General features: G+C 37.4%; 1 protein-coding gene across 3 annotated transcripts in view; it reads right to left on the bottom strand.

The window, feature by feature from the left end:
- Window positions 1–19,011, bottom strand: part of Gphn (gephyrin) — a 578,173-nt gene that overhangs the window by 61,781 nt on the left and 497,381 nt on the right. For all 3 annotated transcript variants that reach the window (XM_008852141.3, XM_008852142.2, XM_008852140.2), the window contains 3 exons: window positions 13,849–13,968; window positions 12,062–12,120; window positions 10,527–10,680 (listed from right to left, as the gene is read on the bottom strand). In XM_008852141.3, coding sequence (XP_008850363.1) covers window positions 10,527–10,680; window positions 12,062–12,120; window positions 13,849–13,968 — 333 coding nt within the window. The remainder of the gene's footprint in view (window positions 1–10,526; window positions 10,681–12,061; window positions 12,121–13,848; window positions 13,969–19,011) is intronic.

Raw genomic sequence — 19,011 nt, 5'->3', positions numbered from 1 at the left:
AAACAGAAATATCAGCTTGCAATACTGTACTGTTGCTTGTACAATAGTTAAGTTTTACTAAACCATGATGTGTAACTCAAGTCTTTAGTGAAATTGTTTTTGATATAAACATATTCAGATCTATATACTCTGAGATAGGACCATGGTCAACTTGGTTTAACTGTACCTCCAAATGGGCTACAAAGGTAAGAAGGATTAATCCAGCAAGTCGCCTACTTCATAAATTATTACCAGGCTCTGCTTGGACCGTACTTACTAACATCTCACTAGAACCAGTCCATAGCCAATGCCAGTCCTCAAAATCTTGTACGTATACATCTATGACTTCCTCCTTTTGAGACCCTACTGAGTTTTTGAGAAGGATAGAGGAATATGCTGCCCTAAAACATACCACTTTGGTATGAGGACAATTTTTGATCTGAGGGCAATTGAGAAAAACCAAATACAAAAGCGATAATACAGTATGGCTCCTTGAGGCCAGATGTGGTAGCACATACCTGCAATCCCAGTACCAGAGTGGTAGAGACAGGAAGATCATGTTATAGAAAAGTTTGCTACTTGAGAGCTTGTCTCAATATCCAGCTCCCATCACATACACAAATAAAACCAAAAACAAAAAGAAAAGCTTATTTGCCTAAAAGAAAGACATAAATTTACAAATGGCTCCTCCTCTCCTTTCTATCAGGAAGGGCAAAATCTTAGATTCTTATCATTCTGGAGATGGCACCACAGTAATCTACCTCAGAACTTTACTGAGTAGCCTTTATTTGTGATCACTTCCTATACATTGTTTTCTCACAAACTGCCACCCCTAGTGACTCAAGGTCCTTTTCCTTTGTCTTATTACTACATTGAAAATTTACTTTGCTGCAGATGCTATATAAGCCACACTTCTAACCACCTCTTTGAGAGTTACTCATTTTTCCTTGCGTATCTGCCATGTTCACAACACACTCCCCCTCCCGCTTTGTTATAAATCTCTTGTTATAGAGCCCCCAGAGCAAAGAATAAAGGAAAATTTGTTTTAATCTCACTTACACTGTCAGGGTGATATTCTCCTTTGCTCAGAAACTTAATATACCCACAGGTTTCCTTGGCCATCTCTGTATCAGGATTTAAGTAGTTAAGAGTTCCCATTAAGAGTTAAGCAAGATGGCTCAGTGGGTAGGTATTTGCTGCCAAGCCTGACAAGCTGAATTTGATCCCTGGAATGCACATGTGAGAAGGAGAGAATCGACTTTCAAAAGTTGTTCTTTGACCCTCTACAGATGTACTGCAGGCTCAAATGCCTGTACACACACACACACACACACACACACACACACACACACAAATGCAACAAAAAATTTTAAAAATGGATTTAGGCAAGAAGTCCTGTATCCAGTGGTTACACTGCACTTCACTGAATTCTCTTAATCTCTTTGCTTCGGGGATGTGGTGGTTTGAATGTTAAATGCCCCCCAAAGCCTCATGCATTTGAACACTTGATCCTCAATTGGTGGCACTTTTGGCGATGTTATGGGACCTTTAAAGAGGTGTGACCTTGTTGGAAGAACTGTCATTGGGAGTGGGCTTTGAGAGTCTATAGCCTTGCCTCACTTCCTGATCTTTCCCTCTGCTGCTTGTGTGCAGACGGAAAGGCGATCAGTCAGCTTCCTGCGTCTGTTGCCTTTCCTGCCACTACAGACTCCATCCTACTGGAAAAGTAAGCTAAAATCAGCTCTTTTCCCCATAAGCTGCTTTTTGTCATGGTATTTTATCTCAGCAATAGGAAAAAAAAACTAACACAGGAGAGTTCTCTTTTTAAAAAAATTTTTAGTTATTATTTTTATTTTTTTATGTGCATGCATGTGTTGCCTGCATGTAGGTCAGTGCACCCGTGTTGTGCAATGCCAGCGGAGGACAGGAGAAGCTGTCGGATCCCCTGGAACTGGAGTTACGGACAGTTGTTAGCTGCCATGTGGGTGCTGGGATTCAAACCTGGGTCTTCTGCAAGAACAGTCAGTGTTCTTAACCACTGAGCCATCTCTCTAGCCCGAGAGTTCTCTAAGATGAAAAATCTAGCATTTATTTTCTGTTGTAATATTTTTGGTAAGCTCCCAAAGTTGGTTTTGCTTGTCCTAAGAATAAGGTTCTTAGGACATTTTGGTTACTTGATCAGATTTGTACTAATTTTTGTTTTCCTTAGTGAAGAGATGCTATTCATTTGATACTAAGAGGCATCCTATCACCTGGGTACATTATATATCTATAAGACCTTTATTAGTTTGTAAAACTATTTATTATACTTTAGGAGATAGCCTTGATCTCTTCTTTACTTAATAGTTTGTTAATTTGTAGGGTCCAATGTTGGGAGCTAAACTTTTGTGTTTAGCTAGTAAATTCACGGATTCATCAAATAATGAACTTGTGGTACCTGTTGGCATAACTTTAGCTTCTGTTTGGTCATTTTTTGCATTTATCTTTCTAAAAGGCATTATTTCATCAAGGACAACTTGGAATTTCAGTGGCCATCTTGCAGTACTTTGAAAAATATTTTAAATTTGTATATATATTTTTACATTTATTTTATATGAGTATTAAGCCTGCATGTATGTAAGTGCACTTGTGTCATACAATGGCCACGGCAGCCAGAAGAGGGCATTGGATCCCCTGGAGCTGGAGTTAGCTGCTATTTGCAGGGAACCAAACCTAGGCCTCTGCAAGAGTAGCCAGTGCTCTTAACCTCTGAGCCTTCTTTCCAACACCCAGTCTTGGAGTATTTTAACCTGACTATAATTATTCACAGGAAAGCACTTCTAGAATAAAAGGGGAATACAATTTTGGGTACTTAACAATTAGTATTTTATTGCTATGCAAAACTTCAAAATGAAATCTAAAAAAAGGTAAAATTTATTTTGTTAAATCCTCATGAAGAGATTCTTTGTCTTAATTTGTCTAAATGACAAATCACTTAGCATATTATAAGAGATCTTCATTTCTTTTCTTCAGAGGTTTAACCCTATTGTCTTGATAATTTTATCACAGGCCTAAGACTCACTTTCTAAAGTAGTAAAATGGCTTGGCCCCCCTTTTTTTTTTTTTTTTTTGCAAAGGGGAAGCGATTAAACTTTTGTAGTGATCAGTAATTAAAAAAAAAAACTCTATTGCAAACAGCAGTTTTCTTATACATCTTCACATTTCATTCTACATTTTCTGGAAAAATTATTAATTGCTCAAATTCCAATTTGGTGACATATGTATATCCTACAACACCCACATCATCCAGATAAATACATCTAACACACCACACACACACACACACACACACACACACACAGAGGAAAGTCAGATTATAAATTCTAATGGAATATATTTCTACTCTAATAGCTTTTATTTACTGTTCTGAAAAAAAGTTTAATAGTTAAGCTAATTGCCTTGGCTACCTGGTGACAAGATAAGATAAGACAAGGTAAGATAGATAAGATACAAGATAAGATAAGAAAGGAAGGAAGGAAAGAAGGAAGGAAGGAACGAACATTTAGGGCTTTTACATGATTTAAGGAGTCTAAAAATGAGGTTTAAGGCCTGAGGAGATGGGTCAGTTGGTAAAGTGCCTGAGTTTGGACATGCAACACTCACTTTAAGAAAAATCCTGATTAGACTCCAGTGGATGCATTTATACTGAAGGTCACTTGGGTACAAACACCTGAATTTATTATGATTTATGAATGATTCAGCATGTATGGCTGAGTGCATGGGGTTCGATGGGGGGTTGGGGGGAGACATGGATGGGGGAGGAGGGTCTGGATTTGAATGGGAAATGTATGAAATTAAAAGAGCTCAATAATTAAAAAAAAACAAATCCAGTAAGGTATGGCTTCCAGAAAGAGCCTGTTACCCTGGGGCTGGTTGGCAGAGATAGAAGGATCCCTGGAGCTCATTGGCCACAGCCTAGCTGAACTGGTGAGCTCTAGATTCAATGAGAGAGACTCTGTCTCCAAAAACTAAGGTGGAGAAGTGATGGACATTTGACACTGATATCTGGCTTCCATGTTCACATATGCTTGTAGAGGTAAAAACGAGTATAGGAAACTTAAAATCATGAAATTTGCAGGTAAATGGACGGAACTAGAAACTGTTATACTAAGTGAAGTAACACAGACTCAGAAAAAAAATTGACATATGTTCTCCCTCATAAGTAGGAAACAGGCCTTAATAAGGGAGATATGGATAAAATTTGGGTTAGTTTAAGGGAGGGGGGAGGGAAGGGTATACAAGGAACCCAGGGGATAAAGGGAAAGAAGGCACTCAAGAGAGATAGTACCATAGGAGAAGGCCTTTATTAAGGGAGAAAGGGGGGAAATGGGGCCACCTTAATTGGGGGAACCATGATGGAAAGGTGAGACAATGCAAGAGATAAATAATGCCTAGCTAGTTTTAAAAACCAGATGAAACCATATTACTCCAATAACATACCAACAAATTATACATAGCAGATCAAGATATACAAGTCTAGGTAAGGTTTATCTGAGAACAACTGGTCTTTGCCCAAGATTTGTCTACATGACACACAGTAATTAAAAGTACCAGACTTGTGGAACTAAACTTCTTTGATGTTTAACAGACATACTTTGAGGCCTATAATAATTTGGTCAGAGGGACATAAAGGACAGTTTTTGCTCTTGCCCTCCTAAGTCGACTAGTTCCAGGGGACTATGAGCATCTCTCAAAATGTGGTGGGTCACCTGTCCTCTTGGTCAAGGAGGCTGAGGAGACCCCACCAGATTGACTTGAACTAGTGTCCAGTCTAGAAAGAGGAAGGTCAACACAGAGGAACCATTTCCTCCATGCTTCCAAACGAAGCCAACCATGATCGAGTAGGACCTTTGACTTATCTTCACATAGGTGGAAGTGGTAAAAGAAAGGAGCCAGGGGCTCCTCCCAAGCCCATGTGAACCCTGAGGAACAGATCCTCCAACGACCTTAAGAGTAAAAATGAATTGGTTTATCTGGGCCAACTGCATGGCCTTATACACCCAAAAGGAAAGTATAACCAAAGATTAAAGGAGCCAATATAATTTCTTAAGAGTCCATATGCATAACTAAAGCTACATAACAAGCAACAACGCCAGATAGGAGATACCTTCTTTTGAGTTGTTGGCCAGGGTGCCCCAAGGATAGTAACCCAGCATAGAACTGGGAAAATGAACAGCAGACCCCAATCTTATCTAAAGGAATGTTGACAACTGATTGCTGCTAGATGAGGAACAGCTGACCCTCCTAAAACAAAGACCTCTAGATAGGCTGACTAGATTCACCAGAAGGGCAAGTAGTGGGGAATGTCTGGGGTGCTGACAGCACAGCAGACAGTAGCAGGGATATCAGAGTATAAGGGCTCTAGTGGAAGGAGGGAGGCTATAGGAGGGTGCCATATGGGAAGTGGGTGTGTAGTTGAATAAGGTGGTTTGGGATGTTCTGTGTGCTATATATACTCACACACACAAAATCAACAAATTTTTAAAAATGTATTAGATTTGAGGAGGAAGCACGGAAATTTATTTCATGTTAATTAGTAGAGGTGATAAACATTACCATTGAAATCAACCTGATGACTTTATAGACATACACAGGTGCCAAGGATCCAAATGCAACCGATTATGACTAGTAATAATCGGATACATAGAGATTACAGATGCATGCACCAATATCTCCGTGTTAGTAGCAAAAACAATGAGTCTTTCTTCAAGGAACAATATATTCTAAAATGAAATGGAGATTTTTTTTTCTTTTTTCTTTTTGAAGCAGGGTCTCCCTGTAGCCCCAGCTGTCCTGGAACTCACCATGTAGACCAGGCTGGCCTTGAACTCACAGAGATCCATCTGCCTCTGCCTCCCGAGTTCTGGGACTACAGGCATGTGCCACCACGCCCGGCTTCTGCTAAATGGACACAGAATCAAACTGCCCTCTAAATTATATCTCTCTACCCACAGATCAGTTCAGCTCTCAGACCTCATCACAGAAGTTTCTTGTGGACATAGAAACTCAAAAATAATAAAAATAAATACAATTTTTCCACCTTAGGAGAATTTTATTATTTTAATTAAACAAAGGACTGGATTTTAGTTTTATATCAGTGCTTTCAATTTTGACCTTAGGAATTAAAAAAATTTTTATGTGTATGAATGTACATGCATGGATGTAAGTGTACCTGTGTCATGTAATGCCCATGAAGGGTGGATCCCTGGAACTGGAGTTACTGATGGTTGGTAGTTGCCATGTGGGTGCTGGGAACTGAACCTGGGTCCTCTACAAGAGCAGCCCAACAAGAGCAGCTCATGCTCTTAACTGCTGAGTCATCTCTCCAGGCCCCAACCTTAGAAATTTTAATAATGTTTATCATCATAAATATTCTTACTTGGGTAAACAATTATCCTTAGACTTGCTTAGGCCAAAACTTTGGCACTTGACTCCCCACATTTTTCTCAGTCTACTTTAATTACCTAGCAAGAAGTTTTACCTTCAAAATATATGGTGGATCTGGTGGATGGTATGGTGCCATCTCACTGGTGCCACTTTGCTGCAAATCTCTCATCAGGGTATCTCATAGTTTTCTAGTCTTCCTAGCTTTTCTCCTAGTCCTCCTACATGCTATGCCATATAGAAGTCAGAGTACTTTTAACAATTTAAGAGATATTATGTTCTCCTATGTTCCATGTTGTTTCCATTCTCCCAAACTAGCCATTGAGAATAAAAATGAAAGTTCTATTACTTCTCCAACCTCATCTTTTCTTACTTACTTGTCCACCATATGACCCTTTCTAGTCCCCAGACATGATAAATATGTATACCCTTTTGCAGGGATTTTCCATTTGTGTAGAATAAACCTTCCTCACATGGTTTGTAGTCACAATACCAAACTTTAGCATTAAGCCCTAATTACCCTATCCTATCCGTAACAGGAGACTATAAATCAGGTCCAGACAGGGAAGTAAGAACTCGTCTAGGTTTTCAGTAAGAAGGTTGGAGAAGATAAATTTAAATATAAGGAATTAGTTATAAATGTGCTGCAAAAGTTGTTGGAACAAAGGAGAAAATTGCATTACTGAAGACCAATGACTATCATCACTTTGAGATGATGAAGCTGCCATCATCTCAAAGGCTGTTGGGGGAGTGATGAAACTTAAGAGTTGGGCTTATACTTCTGCTAATGCATGTGCTTTCTTCTACCTTCTAACACCATGTGGGCACAATCAAATGGCAAAACCTAACCAGAGGTATAGTGTGGCACATGCATGAAACCCCAGCACTCAGGAGAGTGAGGCAGGTGGGCTGTAAATTAGGCCAGCCTGAGCTACATGAGACTTTCCATAAAAAAAATAAAAAACCCTATATAGATAAGAGCTGACAAGAGAGCTTGCAATACCAAGTTTTTATTCTAACTGCAATATGGGGATAGGGCTGGTGTTGGATAAGTTCTAAAAGATAGCATTTGGCATGTGTCTCCTCTACTGCTGTTCTTTGTCATTTTACCTCTCTATTTCTGTTTATACCATAATCACTACTTGCTTAGTGACTGCTTCTCAGTTAGACTATAAACTGTATATGAACAGGGAATTTATCTCTCTTGCTTGTTGCTGATCTGCAGTATCAGAACACTGCCAACTAAGTAGCATACTAAGTGGAGTGGGGGGTTAGGAAGGGTCTACCCCAGCAGAGAGGAATACTTTTTAGTTTTTAATATTTCTTACAAGTATATATTGTATGCTGAACATATTCCCCACTGGAAAAGAGTGGTTCATCACTGGCACTGTTTAAAATTGCCAGTGTGTGGTGATAATAAAAAGCAAACTGACAGTCAGTTTTATTATTGCTTTCAAATTTTCTAGACAGTGCATTCTCTAGTTCTTTTCCTATGGGTATCTGATAAAGATGAAAATGTCAGCTTGTTAGTAGGCAACATTATTTATTTTGTTGTTGTTTGTTTTTGAGACAGGTTTCATGTTGCCCAGGCTGGTCTCATACTCTGTATGTAGTTCAGACTGGTCTTATTCCTGCTGTTTAGGCAACATTATTTTTTTCTTCACAGAAAAAAGTGGTATCTACTATCATGCACATGGATGGGAAGGTACTATTAGTACCTAGCAGGAAGTCATAATTTTGGGCTCCCATGTGGTAACACTTGTACTGAATATTTACTTTATGAGCATCTTGAAAGCTGCCCAAGATCATTATAAGATATATTGATTCCTATGTAGGACACAAGGCTTCTAGGTCAGGGTGGCTCGCACACTCTCCTAGTATGAGTCCTATACTCTTATACTTGAGCTGTCAGTTGCAGAATAAACAGTGTAGTTATGGAGTGGTATATAGATTGCTAAGGGCACTGGTTGGACTGAGAAGACAGCCTGACGTTGCCAAGTTTCTGGTTCAATCTTTCTAAGAAAATGGTTCAAGGCTTTTTTTTTTTTTTTTTTTTTTTTTTTTTTTTTTAAGAGAGGTTCTTGCTGGGTCTGTAGATTTGGTTCAGTGGGTAAGAGCACTGGCTGCTCTTGCAGAAGACTCAGGTTTGATTCTGGGCACCCACATGGTAGCTAACAACTGTCTGTAACTTCAGTTCCAGGAGATCTGACACCCTCTTCTGACCTCCATGGGCATTGTACCACATGGGTACACTTACAAACATGCAGGCAATACACTCATACACATAAAAAATAAATAAAAGTAATAAAAATGAGAGATTCTTTCTATGCAGCCCTGGCTAGCCTAGAACATACATCATAGACCAGGCTTGCCTCAAACTCGTGGCAGTTCTGCCTCTGCCTCCCAAGTGCTGGGATCATAGGGATGTATCACCTTATCTGGCCTGACTGCTCATAACTTGTCAGTTTTATTATTTTTTCCAGTGCTGCTGATCAAATCCAGGGCCTCATACATGCAAGGCAAGTGCTCTACCACTTAGCTATATTTTTTAGCCCAAAGAGAACCTTTTAGTAAGCATTCTAAAATTTGAGATAATATATATTTTTTGAACAAATGCATAATGACATATTATAAAAATGCCATAATGAAACTCATCACTTTGTATGCTAACTTAAAAAATTAAGAGAAAGAGAAGTAGACATCAGCCATACATCTCAATGAAATGCATGTCAGCCATACATCTCAATGAAAATCAGAACCAGCATGTAATGGGAGCCTGGGTAAATGACAGCCACATCTCATTAATAGGTAAGTGCAATATGTTTTTGTATCTCTGAAAATAAATTAATGGAAGTTAATTTTTTTGGTTAGTTTTTTTTGAATATCTGATGATCTCAAATCTTCAGGAGAGATACTACACTTTATCTATTTTATCACCAATTTCCAGTATAATGCCTGGCATAGTGATACCTCTTTGTTGAACAATATAGTCATAAAACCAGCTACTTTTGAATAGGAGTAGGGGAAGAAGCAATCTGGAGATTATTAAAATTTAGTAGTAATTTTTTTTCTGATGCTAAAAATGCCAGTTAGTTACAGGGGCATTAAAATCATCACTATTTGATCAAAATGAAAAGAATGTTTGTTTTAGGTCAATCAATAGTTTTTAGGGGGTGACTAGTTATCTCTCCAGTACAAAAACCAAAGCTCCTATTCTTTTCTTTTGCTCTAGCTAAAAGAGTTATAAGGATCATAGAGACAACCTAAAGGATTTCAAGAAATTAAAACTCACGCTAATGAAGGGCTACTTTCAGAAAAAACATCCTGTTACTCTTTAATAGCATAGTTTAAAAACTTTAAAAATATCTCAGTAGTTTCTGATTCCTCAATTAAATTTCTAGTAGATATATGTTTTCATATTCTAATATAACTATAGAGATCCTAGATATTTTATACAACCTAGACAAAACAGCGTCAGGAAGTTTTTCAAGTATTCTCAGAAAAAGAGACTGATGAAAGTCTGTTTTCTAAACCAGGCCTGAAATGATACTTAGATCCATTTTGAATAGCATGCCACAAGGGATGCTATCAGTTGAGACACAAACCAACCAACCCAAGCCAACCCAACCCAACAAAACCAGAAAGGGATCTCAAACCCCTCTGGTGGTTCAAAAGCACAGGAAACTTTAACAAGAAGACAGCTAGCCATGATATCTATTTCACTCATTTCTCATAGTGGGTGGTGTATCATTTCAGCAACAGATGCACAAATCATTGTCTTAATAGACTAAATAACTATGTTTGCACAGTTTGGTACCTACAACTTGTAGCTAACATTCTCTGTTTATGTGTAATGAGTAGGTAGAAAGGCCATTGGTTGTAATATTTGATTCCAAAAAAGGCAAGGGACCATTTCTTAATTCGTGGTTTCTAGTTTTTCCTTACCTTCTGTACTTGAACTATGTCAAGGCCAACTTACTATTTTTTTGTTGGGGAAATTTGGTCCCATTGTTAAGAACCATATTCTACAATGACCCATTTATGACCCAGAATAGATGACAGAAATGATTTTATCTTGTAAGAGCATCCCTTCTTCCCTTTATTTTGTCTGTTTATTTATTTACCTCATTCCCTGTTGACATGACGGCAACCACTGGAAACTTATTAACTTCAACCTCTGTGACACCTACAGTTGCCAGGAGACCAATCTCTGAGGGGCCCATGTGAGTTCCTTTGGCCAAAACACACTCCCCTCTTTTAATGTCATGGCCGATGGGTCTGAAAGTCAAAGCAGAACTGTAAGCACTATGACTAAGAATAACATTTTCTCACCTCAGAGGAAAACTTTAGGATCAGAGAAAGGAGACAATCCAGGACAGAAAAAAAGTCAAAGACGAGGCAGGAGCAAAATCATGAAGAGATTCTAAAAACTCAAAGTTTTTGTAATTTTAAAAGTTATATCACCCCAGCACTTGGGAGACAGAGGCAGGTGGATCTTTGTGAGTTCGAGGCCAGCCTGTTCTACATAGTGAGTTCCAGAACAGCTGGGGCTACAAGGAGACTCTGAGAGAAAAAAAAAAAAAAAAAAAAAAAAAAGAGACACACACACAAAAAGTTATATCATTCTATGGGGGGGTTGGAGAGATGGCTCAGCAGTTAAGAGCACTGACTGGGTTCGAGTTCCAGCTCAGCACCCACAAGGTGGCTATGAACGGTCCCTAACTCCAGTTCCAGGGGAAGCTGAAGTCCTCTTCTGACCTCCGTGGCATTGCTCTACATGGGTGCACTCACATACATGCAGGCAATACGCTCATACACATAAAATAAAAATAATAAATAAAATATAAAAAAGTTATATCATATTATGGAAGACACTCAAGATATGTTACTTCACATTTGAAAGCTACTTTATGTTTTCTATTATTACAGTTAAAATTAGCAATTTCAAACTTTCCCTGATAGAAGGTAACAGTTTGTACGAAAATCTAGTGGCATTAACAGAGGTCCATAATTAATTTGCTTTGTGGTAAGGAGGTAATGATAATGAGGTTACAGTTATAGAGGTGATTTCTACTTAGACTACTTAGACTGCTGCTATAAAGATGGGAGAAGCATCACTTTGTTACAAAGGGATGTTGGACAAGTTAGTATTCATGGAATCTAGGTAAAGAAGTTCCATTATAACAAGAATTCAAAGTATATATGCTATTTATTATAGGAGAGAATTCTCATCTTTGTATGTGAGGAACAACAAATTATCCCATTATTAAGGGTAGTTGTGGAGGGTGTGCTATCAGCTAATTATACAAATGCCTGATTTTGGGGTCATCTGTGTTAATACAAATTTCTGGGGAGTCTAGAAGTTGGGAGTGGGTAATTCTGGAATACTAGAGGTAGAATTAACTGTGGGTATGTGGGCCTATGACTTTACTTTCTTCTCATGTTGATTTTGATAGTTTCACCAATCTTAACCATTTTTCCTTAAAAGGCAAGGCAGACATGGGATATAAAATTCAGAAAACTCACTTTTCTTTTTGTTAAAGCTTGAGGACAAATGGCTAACTGACACAGCTATGGATCTGTAATAGTTATGCTCTCCTGAGTTTGTCATCATGTAGAAACTCAAGTAGGCTATAAATTCTACATGTTCTGAACTTACCTGATATCTTGGCCTGGTCGAGCCTGCACCAGAATTCGCACTTCAAGTTCTTCAGTACCCTATAATTAGAGCAGGTCATAACATTTCAAATAATACAATCTAATAGCATTTCTGATCTAGAGAAATGAGCTTCTCAGATACTTCTATACCATCAGATAGGGCCCAAGATGTCTATAAATACACAGAAACAGAAAACCATTTGCTAACTCTTCAAAAATACTGTGAATTTCTGGGGCTGGAGAGATTGCTCAGTGGTTAAGATCAGAGGACCTGGGTTCGATTCCCAGCACCCACATGGTAGTTAAAAACCGTCTGTAACTCCAGTTCCAGGGGATTCTAAAGTCTCTTCTACCTCTGTGGACATTGTACAATATGGGTGCACTTATACACAGGTAAGTATGCATGCAACACATTCATACATATGGAATAAAAAATAAAATATTTTAAAAATACTATGAATTTTTAAAGAGTGCACCTGAAAACTTAGGAGATTTGTTGCCAACAAGTAACTACATATTCTCTCTAATTTTCATGGTTTTAAAATATATGAGTTCAACTATTGAATATTATATTGTATATTTCATTCTCAAATATTATATATACACACACATATATAATATACACATATATACACATACATAACATACATATATACATACATACATACATATATAATAAACCTATCTTAATAGATAAAATGAAGGTACATACAAGCAGCCTATCTTTCTGTTGCCATGAATCACAATATCACGTTAAGATTCCCAAATACATGTAGAAATTTCAGTGAAGGACTTATGGTGCAGCAGTAGTACTGTAAACTTACAGTAATCATCAATTTTGCATTTATGGTCTGTGTATATTTTGTCCTGTCATTTGGAAGTCTAAGGATGCACGTGTTCTGGATTTCAATGCTCTACTGACTTACCTGATACCAATAAATTTCTGTTTGTACATTTTTTGAGCAGGAAATGTAATCTGTAAGCCAGGAGTTGGATTTTATAAACTCTGTATGAGGGAAGGTAATTAAAAAGAAAATCTCCAGACCAAGGGAGTTGGTCATCTCTTAACATGGTCAGATTTTATCTACTTTGTCTTCAAGAACATATAGTACTTAAAGCTCTGTGTCAAAATATAAGGTTCCTTAAACTTCACAAAACAAGTATGACTGCCAGTCAACAAAACTTCTCAGTAGTAACTTTCTTAGTTTTATTTGTGGCTAACAGACTGATTTTGATAATTGCTATTAGTTTCATTGAGAAAATGGCCTACACAGACCTCCCCAAAGTCTTAGTGTCTTTTTTGTGAGACGATGCAGAGGCAGCTGACATAAATGCAGCATTTCCAGGCTGTCATTTGATAGTACACCTTTTCTCTGAACAAAAAACCAGAGGCAAAAAGGTCATTTATTCAAATGCTTGGCTTACTGTAATAATCAAGAACTTGTCCAAATGTTCTTTGCTAATGTCTCTTTTCTATTAAGCTATTCTCAATGACAATTTTCTCAGCTAGAAGACATGTCAACTTTAAATTACTGTCCTATTGTGAAGAAATTTGTTTGCATGTGAAATTTCTCACACTAAAAACAGCTCAAATTCTACTATAACACCAGCATAAAAGTCCTTTCTATGTCAAAAGATTTTCAATCTTAATTTTTTAACTGGAGACTTACATAATACAATGTTAAGATCCCAATAAACCAAACTAATAACACCTCAACCTAAATCTTATAAACATTACAGAAACTGAGTAGGACTTCCAATATTGCCAAGGACCTGGTGGTGACATACATCATCTGATTCCCTGATAAGTTCAGTATCTTCCACTTGCACTACTGCATCAGCACCGCAGGGGATTGGAGCACCTGTTGTAACCCGCATCACTTGTCCTGGCATTACTGTCTGAGTTGGCTGGAAGTACAAACATGAAAGATAGTTGGTTACTTTGCTACTGTAAAGAAAAATCTGCAGGGGATATACCATTTTTTAGAAACAAACAGTGAAAGTCTTACAGTCTTACTCATTTGGAGCCAGTGCAATAGAAGCTACCCACAAACAGGTACGTTCATGCCAAAGAGTCTGCAACTTGATTTAAGTTGACTTTCTTTGTACGTTAAGGGACTTTCTTGGTGTCCTGTTTGGAAGAACTGCCACCTTCATTTGCCACTATTGCTTCTCATTCAAAGAACGTGAATTTTCTCAATGTAAAGTGATTTGAGAATGTTAGAAAAATTCTAGGTCATAGGATATTGTGAATGACAGATACAAAAACCCATTATTTTGTTAATTTACTGAAGTTCTGATGTTTGACAAGTGTATTACTTTATTAACCAAACTTTTAAATTAAATGAAGATGAGACAGAAATTATTATTGCCCTTGAAAATCTTCCTAAAACTTAACAGCTCACTTATCTCCCTTATTAAGATGTAGACTTAAATGATTCAAAAATGTTTTAGTGTTTGTAATGATTTAGATTAAACATTTGTTTTGAAATTCAAAATGAAATTTTTATTTCTAGGTTCCTTAAAAATCTTTTTAACAGGACCCATGCCAACTCAGTTAAACAAGTGTGATTTGCTGTTGGGTGAGGGTGATTACGCCTTACATATGATCTCTAGACAGGCTGACTAGACTCCAGTGGACAAATTTACACTGAAGGACATCTGGGTATAAATGTTTGACTGGATAGTACTTAACATGGATGGCGGAATACATGAGGTCTGGTGGAGGGGTGGGGAAAGTATGGATGGGGGAGGGGGCCTAAATTTGATTAAGAATTGTTGTATGAAATTACAAAAGCTCAATAAAAATTTAAATTAAAAATATTAAAAAAATTAAATGTATTTATTTTGTGTATTTCCATGCACTGTGGTATGTGGAGGTCAGAGGAACACTGCGGTGGTCCTATTAGCTTATCTCTTGTATAGATGGTGTATGAGATAGGACTTGCCTTGGAACGTCTTCTAAATGAAAAGAAACATGTCTGCATGATTCATGTAATAGGTTTGATCAGGCTTCAAGAGAATCACTTGCCAGGGGCCATGGTTTAGGTCAGAGTTGGAAAAAAGAATGCCTCAAATTCTCCCTAAAATAAATCTTGGAACAATACTAATTCCCATGTAAAAGATAAATTTTCAAAGGTGTCTAACTTTGTATTTAAAACATTAAGTCATTACAATGTGAATATACTGACTACTCCTGAACTGTATACTTAAAAATGTTTAAATGGCACATTTAGTGTCATGTGCTTTTTAACACATACATAATCATAATTCATAAATCTTAGGCAATGGTTAATGGAAAATGAACTACTGGAAATAAAGAAGTAAAAATAAGACTTTAAGTTTTAAAAAGCCATCATGTTAAATGGTAGTATGGCACTGGGACTTCTGCTTATTACATAGCAAGGACATACTAATACAGCAGCATAAAGTGAGGTTGGCCTCTCTCTGTCTTCTTACTCCACCATCCCTGGACTGTTATCCAAAATAGCTTAGCACTGCATGTATCACATATCAGTCATCAGGAAGGTGACTACTACTCATTTCTTGTAAAAGCATGACCCAGAAGTTGTGAACACCATTTACATTCACAACTCATAATTTAATCACATTGCTACATCTGTCTGCAAGAGAGACCAGCAAATAAGCTCTCCTTCTAAGAAGTCCTATATGTAGCTAAAAATGCCATGATGTTGGAAAAGGATGCGTGTGTGTGTGTGTGTGTGTGTGTGTGTGTGTGTGTGTATGTGTGAGTGGGGTAATAGCCAGCAACAATCTAAAACAATCAACCAAAGCCAAGAACTTGAATTCAAGGTGTATCTTGGGACTAGAAAGATGGTTCAATAGTTAAGAGCATGTACTGCTCTTGCAGTTTGATTTTCAGCACCCCAGTGGCTCACCACTGTTTATAACTCCAGCTCCAGGGGATCTGACATCCCCTTCTGGCCTCCATGGACACACACACACACACACACACACACACACACACATATTTAAAGTTAAAAAATTGTTCCATAATCTTACTGATACAAAATGACTATGAAATAACTAATAATTATTGAATGCACAGTCTATACTAGATATAATATTAAATGAATTATCTATTCTAGAACGTGAGTTCTACAAAGGCAGAAATTTATTTACTTTTTTGCCTCTTCAGATCACACCATCATCTTATAACATCCAGTCTGGTCACAAAGGCTGACCTCCATGGATTATTTTAACTGGTTTCCCATCACTTTGGCCTCTAGTTAAAGTTTAGCTATGGGAAGTGGCCCACAAGAAATTAGAAAGTAGGAGGGAGAGAGAAGGAGGGTTTTCATTTCCTTTGCTCTTGTTCTGTTGCCATTTGGTGGTAGTTAGAGCATCTTCACTCACAGAGGGTCACAGCTCCTTTTGGGTACTGCCCCATAGTTATGACCCTCCAGACATTTAGATCCCATTGTCTCCCTTTTCTCCTTTAGACCTAGAGGTGGTAATGGAATGTCACTGTAGTGCTTTACAGTCTTTTGTGGTACCCTTCAACCCCGTCCATATCTTGGAAACAATCTTTTATTAAACTTTTTCAACCTCTCCTTTACCAAATATATTGCTCTATTATTCTGGTCTAGAAAGCAGCTGACTCACAGTTGGTAGTCAATAAGTATTTCCACAACAGATGAATGAATGTGCATTATCTCATCTTATTATCATAAGAATGTCAGGAAGTATACATTGCTTCTTGTGTGTTCTGTCTTTCTCCTACAGTCCTTGGAGAAAGAGATACTTATGATAAGATGTGGCACTGAGGTATGTGCCATAAGTCCTCTTATACTGTTATTTGAATAAAAGCTAATTTAGGCTTATTCAGATTTGCTATAAATTAATGTAAATCTCTACCAAAATAATGTGTGGGATATGAAGTGAAGAGTTAGGTTATGGTTTCCAACTTCAGATGCCACTTGTTATCTGGGACATCTCAGAATGTGCTCACTATGCCTGATCATTCATAGCATTTTCATTTTTTTAATGAAAAACCACTTAACATTTTCATATAATAAGTATGTTTTTTAGAAGAGAGGTTAATGACAAAACTATCTTCTGAGCCTGTAGAACACTGATTTTAAAAATATGTCTAGAGAGACTCTTCTTTGCTGAAAAGTCCATTTGTGGCTAAGGTAAGACAGTGAGTCCTAAAGTATATTTCTGGGCTATTGCGTCTAAAGCTGAACTATGTTAGCCTCGGGTTAGTCAGGTTCTATGTACTATGCTCAGTAAACTTAAGTTCTATTGTGGTTGGATCTTTAATTTTCTCTCTTTATATTATTGTGTGTGTATGGGGTATGTGTGTATAAATGAGGGAATGTGTGTGCCACAGTGTGCATGTGGAGGTCAAAGGACAACTTTCAGGAATCAGTTCTCTCTTTCACTGTGGATTCTGGAGCTCAAATTTAATTTGTCATGCTTGCACAGCAAATGCCTTTACCAGCCGAGCCATCTTGACTCTAATTTTCTATTAAGATATGTTTTAAAAATGTGAGTATTACATAAAATTTTCTTACTTTTTTTGAGCTAGGATCTTGCTATGTAGTCCAGGCTGGCCTAGATCTCACAATCCACCTGTGCAGTCTTGCTGAGTGCTGAGATTGTAGGGGTGTGCCACCAGTCCTGGCAAAAGTTTGGCTACTTTCTAAGATGATAAGATCTAAACGGTAGTCAAAGGATTCCTACAAGCTCATATATTAATCCCAATGTCAAAAGATATTATTGGACATATATAAACATATATAACTTAGACAATACAAACTACAAGTGAAGGACTCATTACAAAATTACATTCTTACAATATGAAACATAATTCGTTTAGATTGCTAATGTTGGCAGTTATTTTCTATTTATATTGAGATTCTTTATAAACTTCACATATAATGAAAACAGATCAAATCTTGACTTTTTCTTAATGGATGTAGTGAGTTTAATTTTTTGAACAGCTAATGACAATACTTTATAATTACATAATATTTTCTTCGAAAGCATTCAGTACTAATTATGGGGACCAAACTATTAGTGAGTTAAGGTCGTTTTATTTTATTTTATTATTTTATTTTTGAGACAGAATCTCCCTGTAGCCCCAGCTGGCCTGGAACTCACTATGTAGACCAGGCTGGCACATAGTGCTGGGAGTGCGCCACCACACCCAGCTTAAGGTCAAGTATTTTAAAGCATCAATAAATGATACTATAAATCAGGGCCTGTCTATACAATGGCATCTGGATGCTCAAATGTAAGTACTTTCAGTGAATTAACAATCTGATTCTTGTAAGATCTCTGAAATTGCTATTAAGTATGTGTGATACAAGTTATAAAGTATATTACAGGTAATCTGAAGAAAAACCTATTTACCTGGTAGAGTTTGATCCTTTTCCCTCCAAACTTTGATAAGAATTTAGGAATATTTGTTTCAAAGTTCTTATGCTCCTAGTACTCTAGTGTAGTCAGAAGTAACTACAAATAAATGAGGTTTAAGAGGCCCAGAGTCCCTTAATCTGTACACCGTGACTAACACAAATTATTTTCCTCAGTCATGGAATACCATGTAATTTCTCTTATTCTTTTCTTTACTTTTTTTGAGATAGGGTCTCCCTGTAGTCCCAGCTGATCTGGAACTCACTATGTAGACCAGGCTGACCTTGATCTCAGAGATCTGCCTACTGAGTGCTGGGATTAAAGGTGTGAGTCACCATGCCTGGTCCATGTAATTTTTCTTTAAATATCTGGGTTTTTAATTTGAGAATTTCATAAAATGTATTTTAATCAGGATTTGTTCCTCAGGGGTCACATGGCCTTGGAAGGAGCCCTTGGCTCCTTTCTTTTACCAGTTCCATCTATGTGAAGATAAATCAAAGGTCCTGCTCAACTGTGGCTGGCTTCACTTGGAAGCATGGAGGAAATGTTTTCTCTGTGTTGACACTC

The sequence above is a fragment of the Nannospalax galili genome, unplaced genomic scaffold, assembly GCF_000622305.1.
Source record: "Nannospalax galili isolate Female #2095 unplaced genomic scaffold, S.galili_v1.0 scaffold285, whole genome shotgun sequence".
NCBI lineage: Eukaryota > Metazoa > Chordata > Mammalia > Rodentia > Spalacidae > Nannospalax > Nannospalax galili.
The sequence above is the reverse complement of the archived record's forward strand: the minus strand, read 5'-3'. Positions and strand labels throughout refer to the sequence as shown.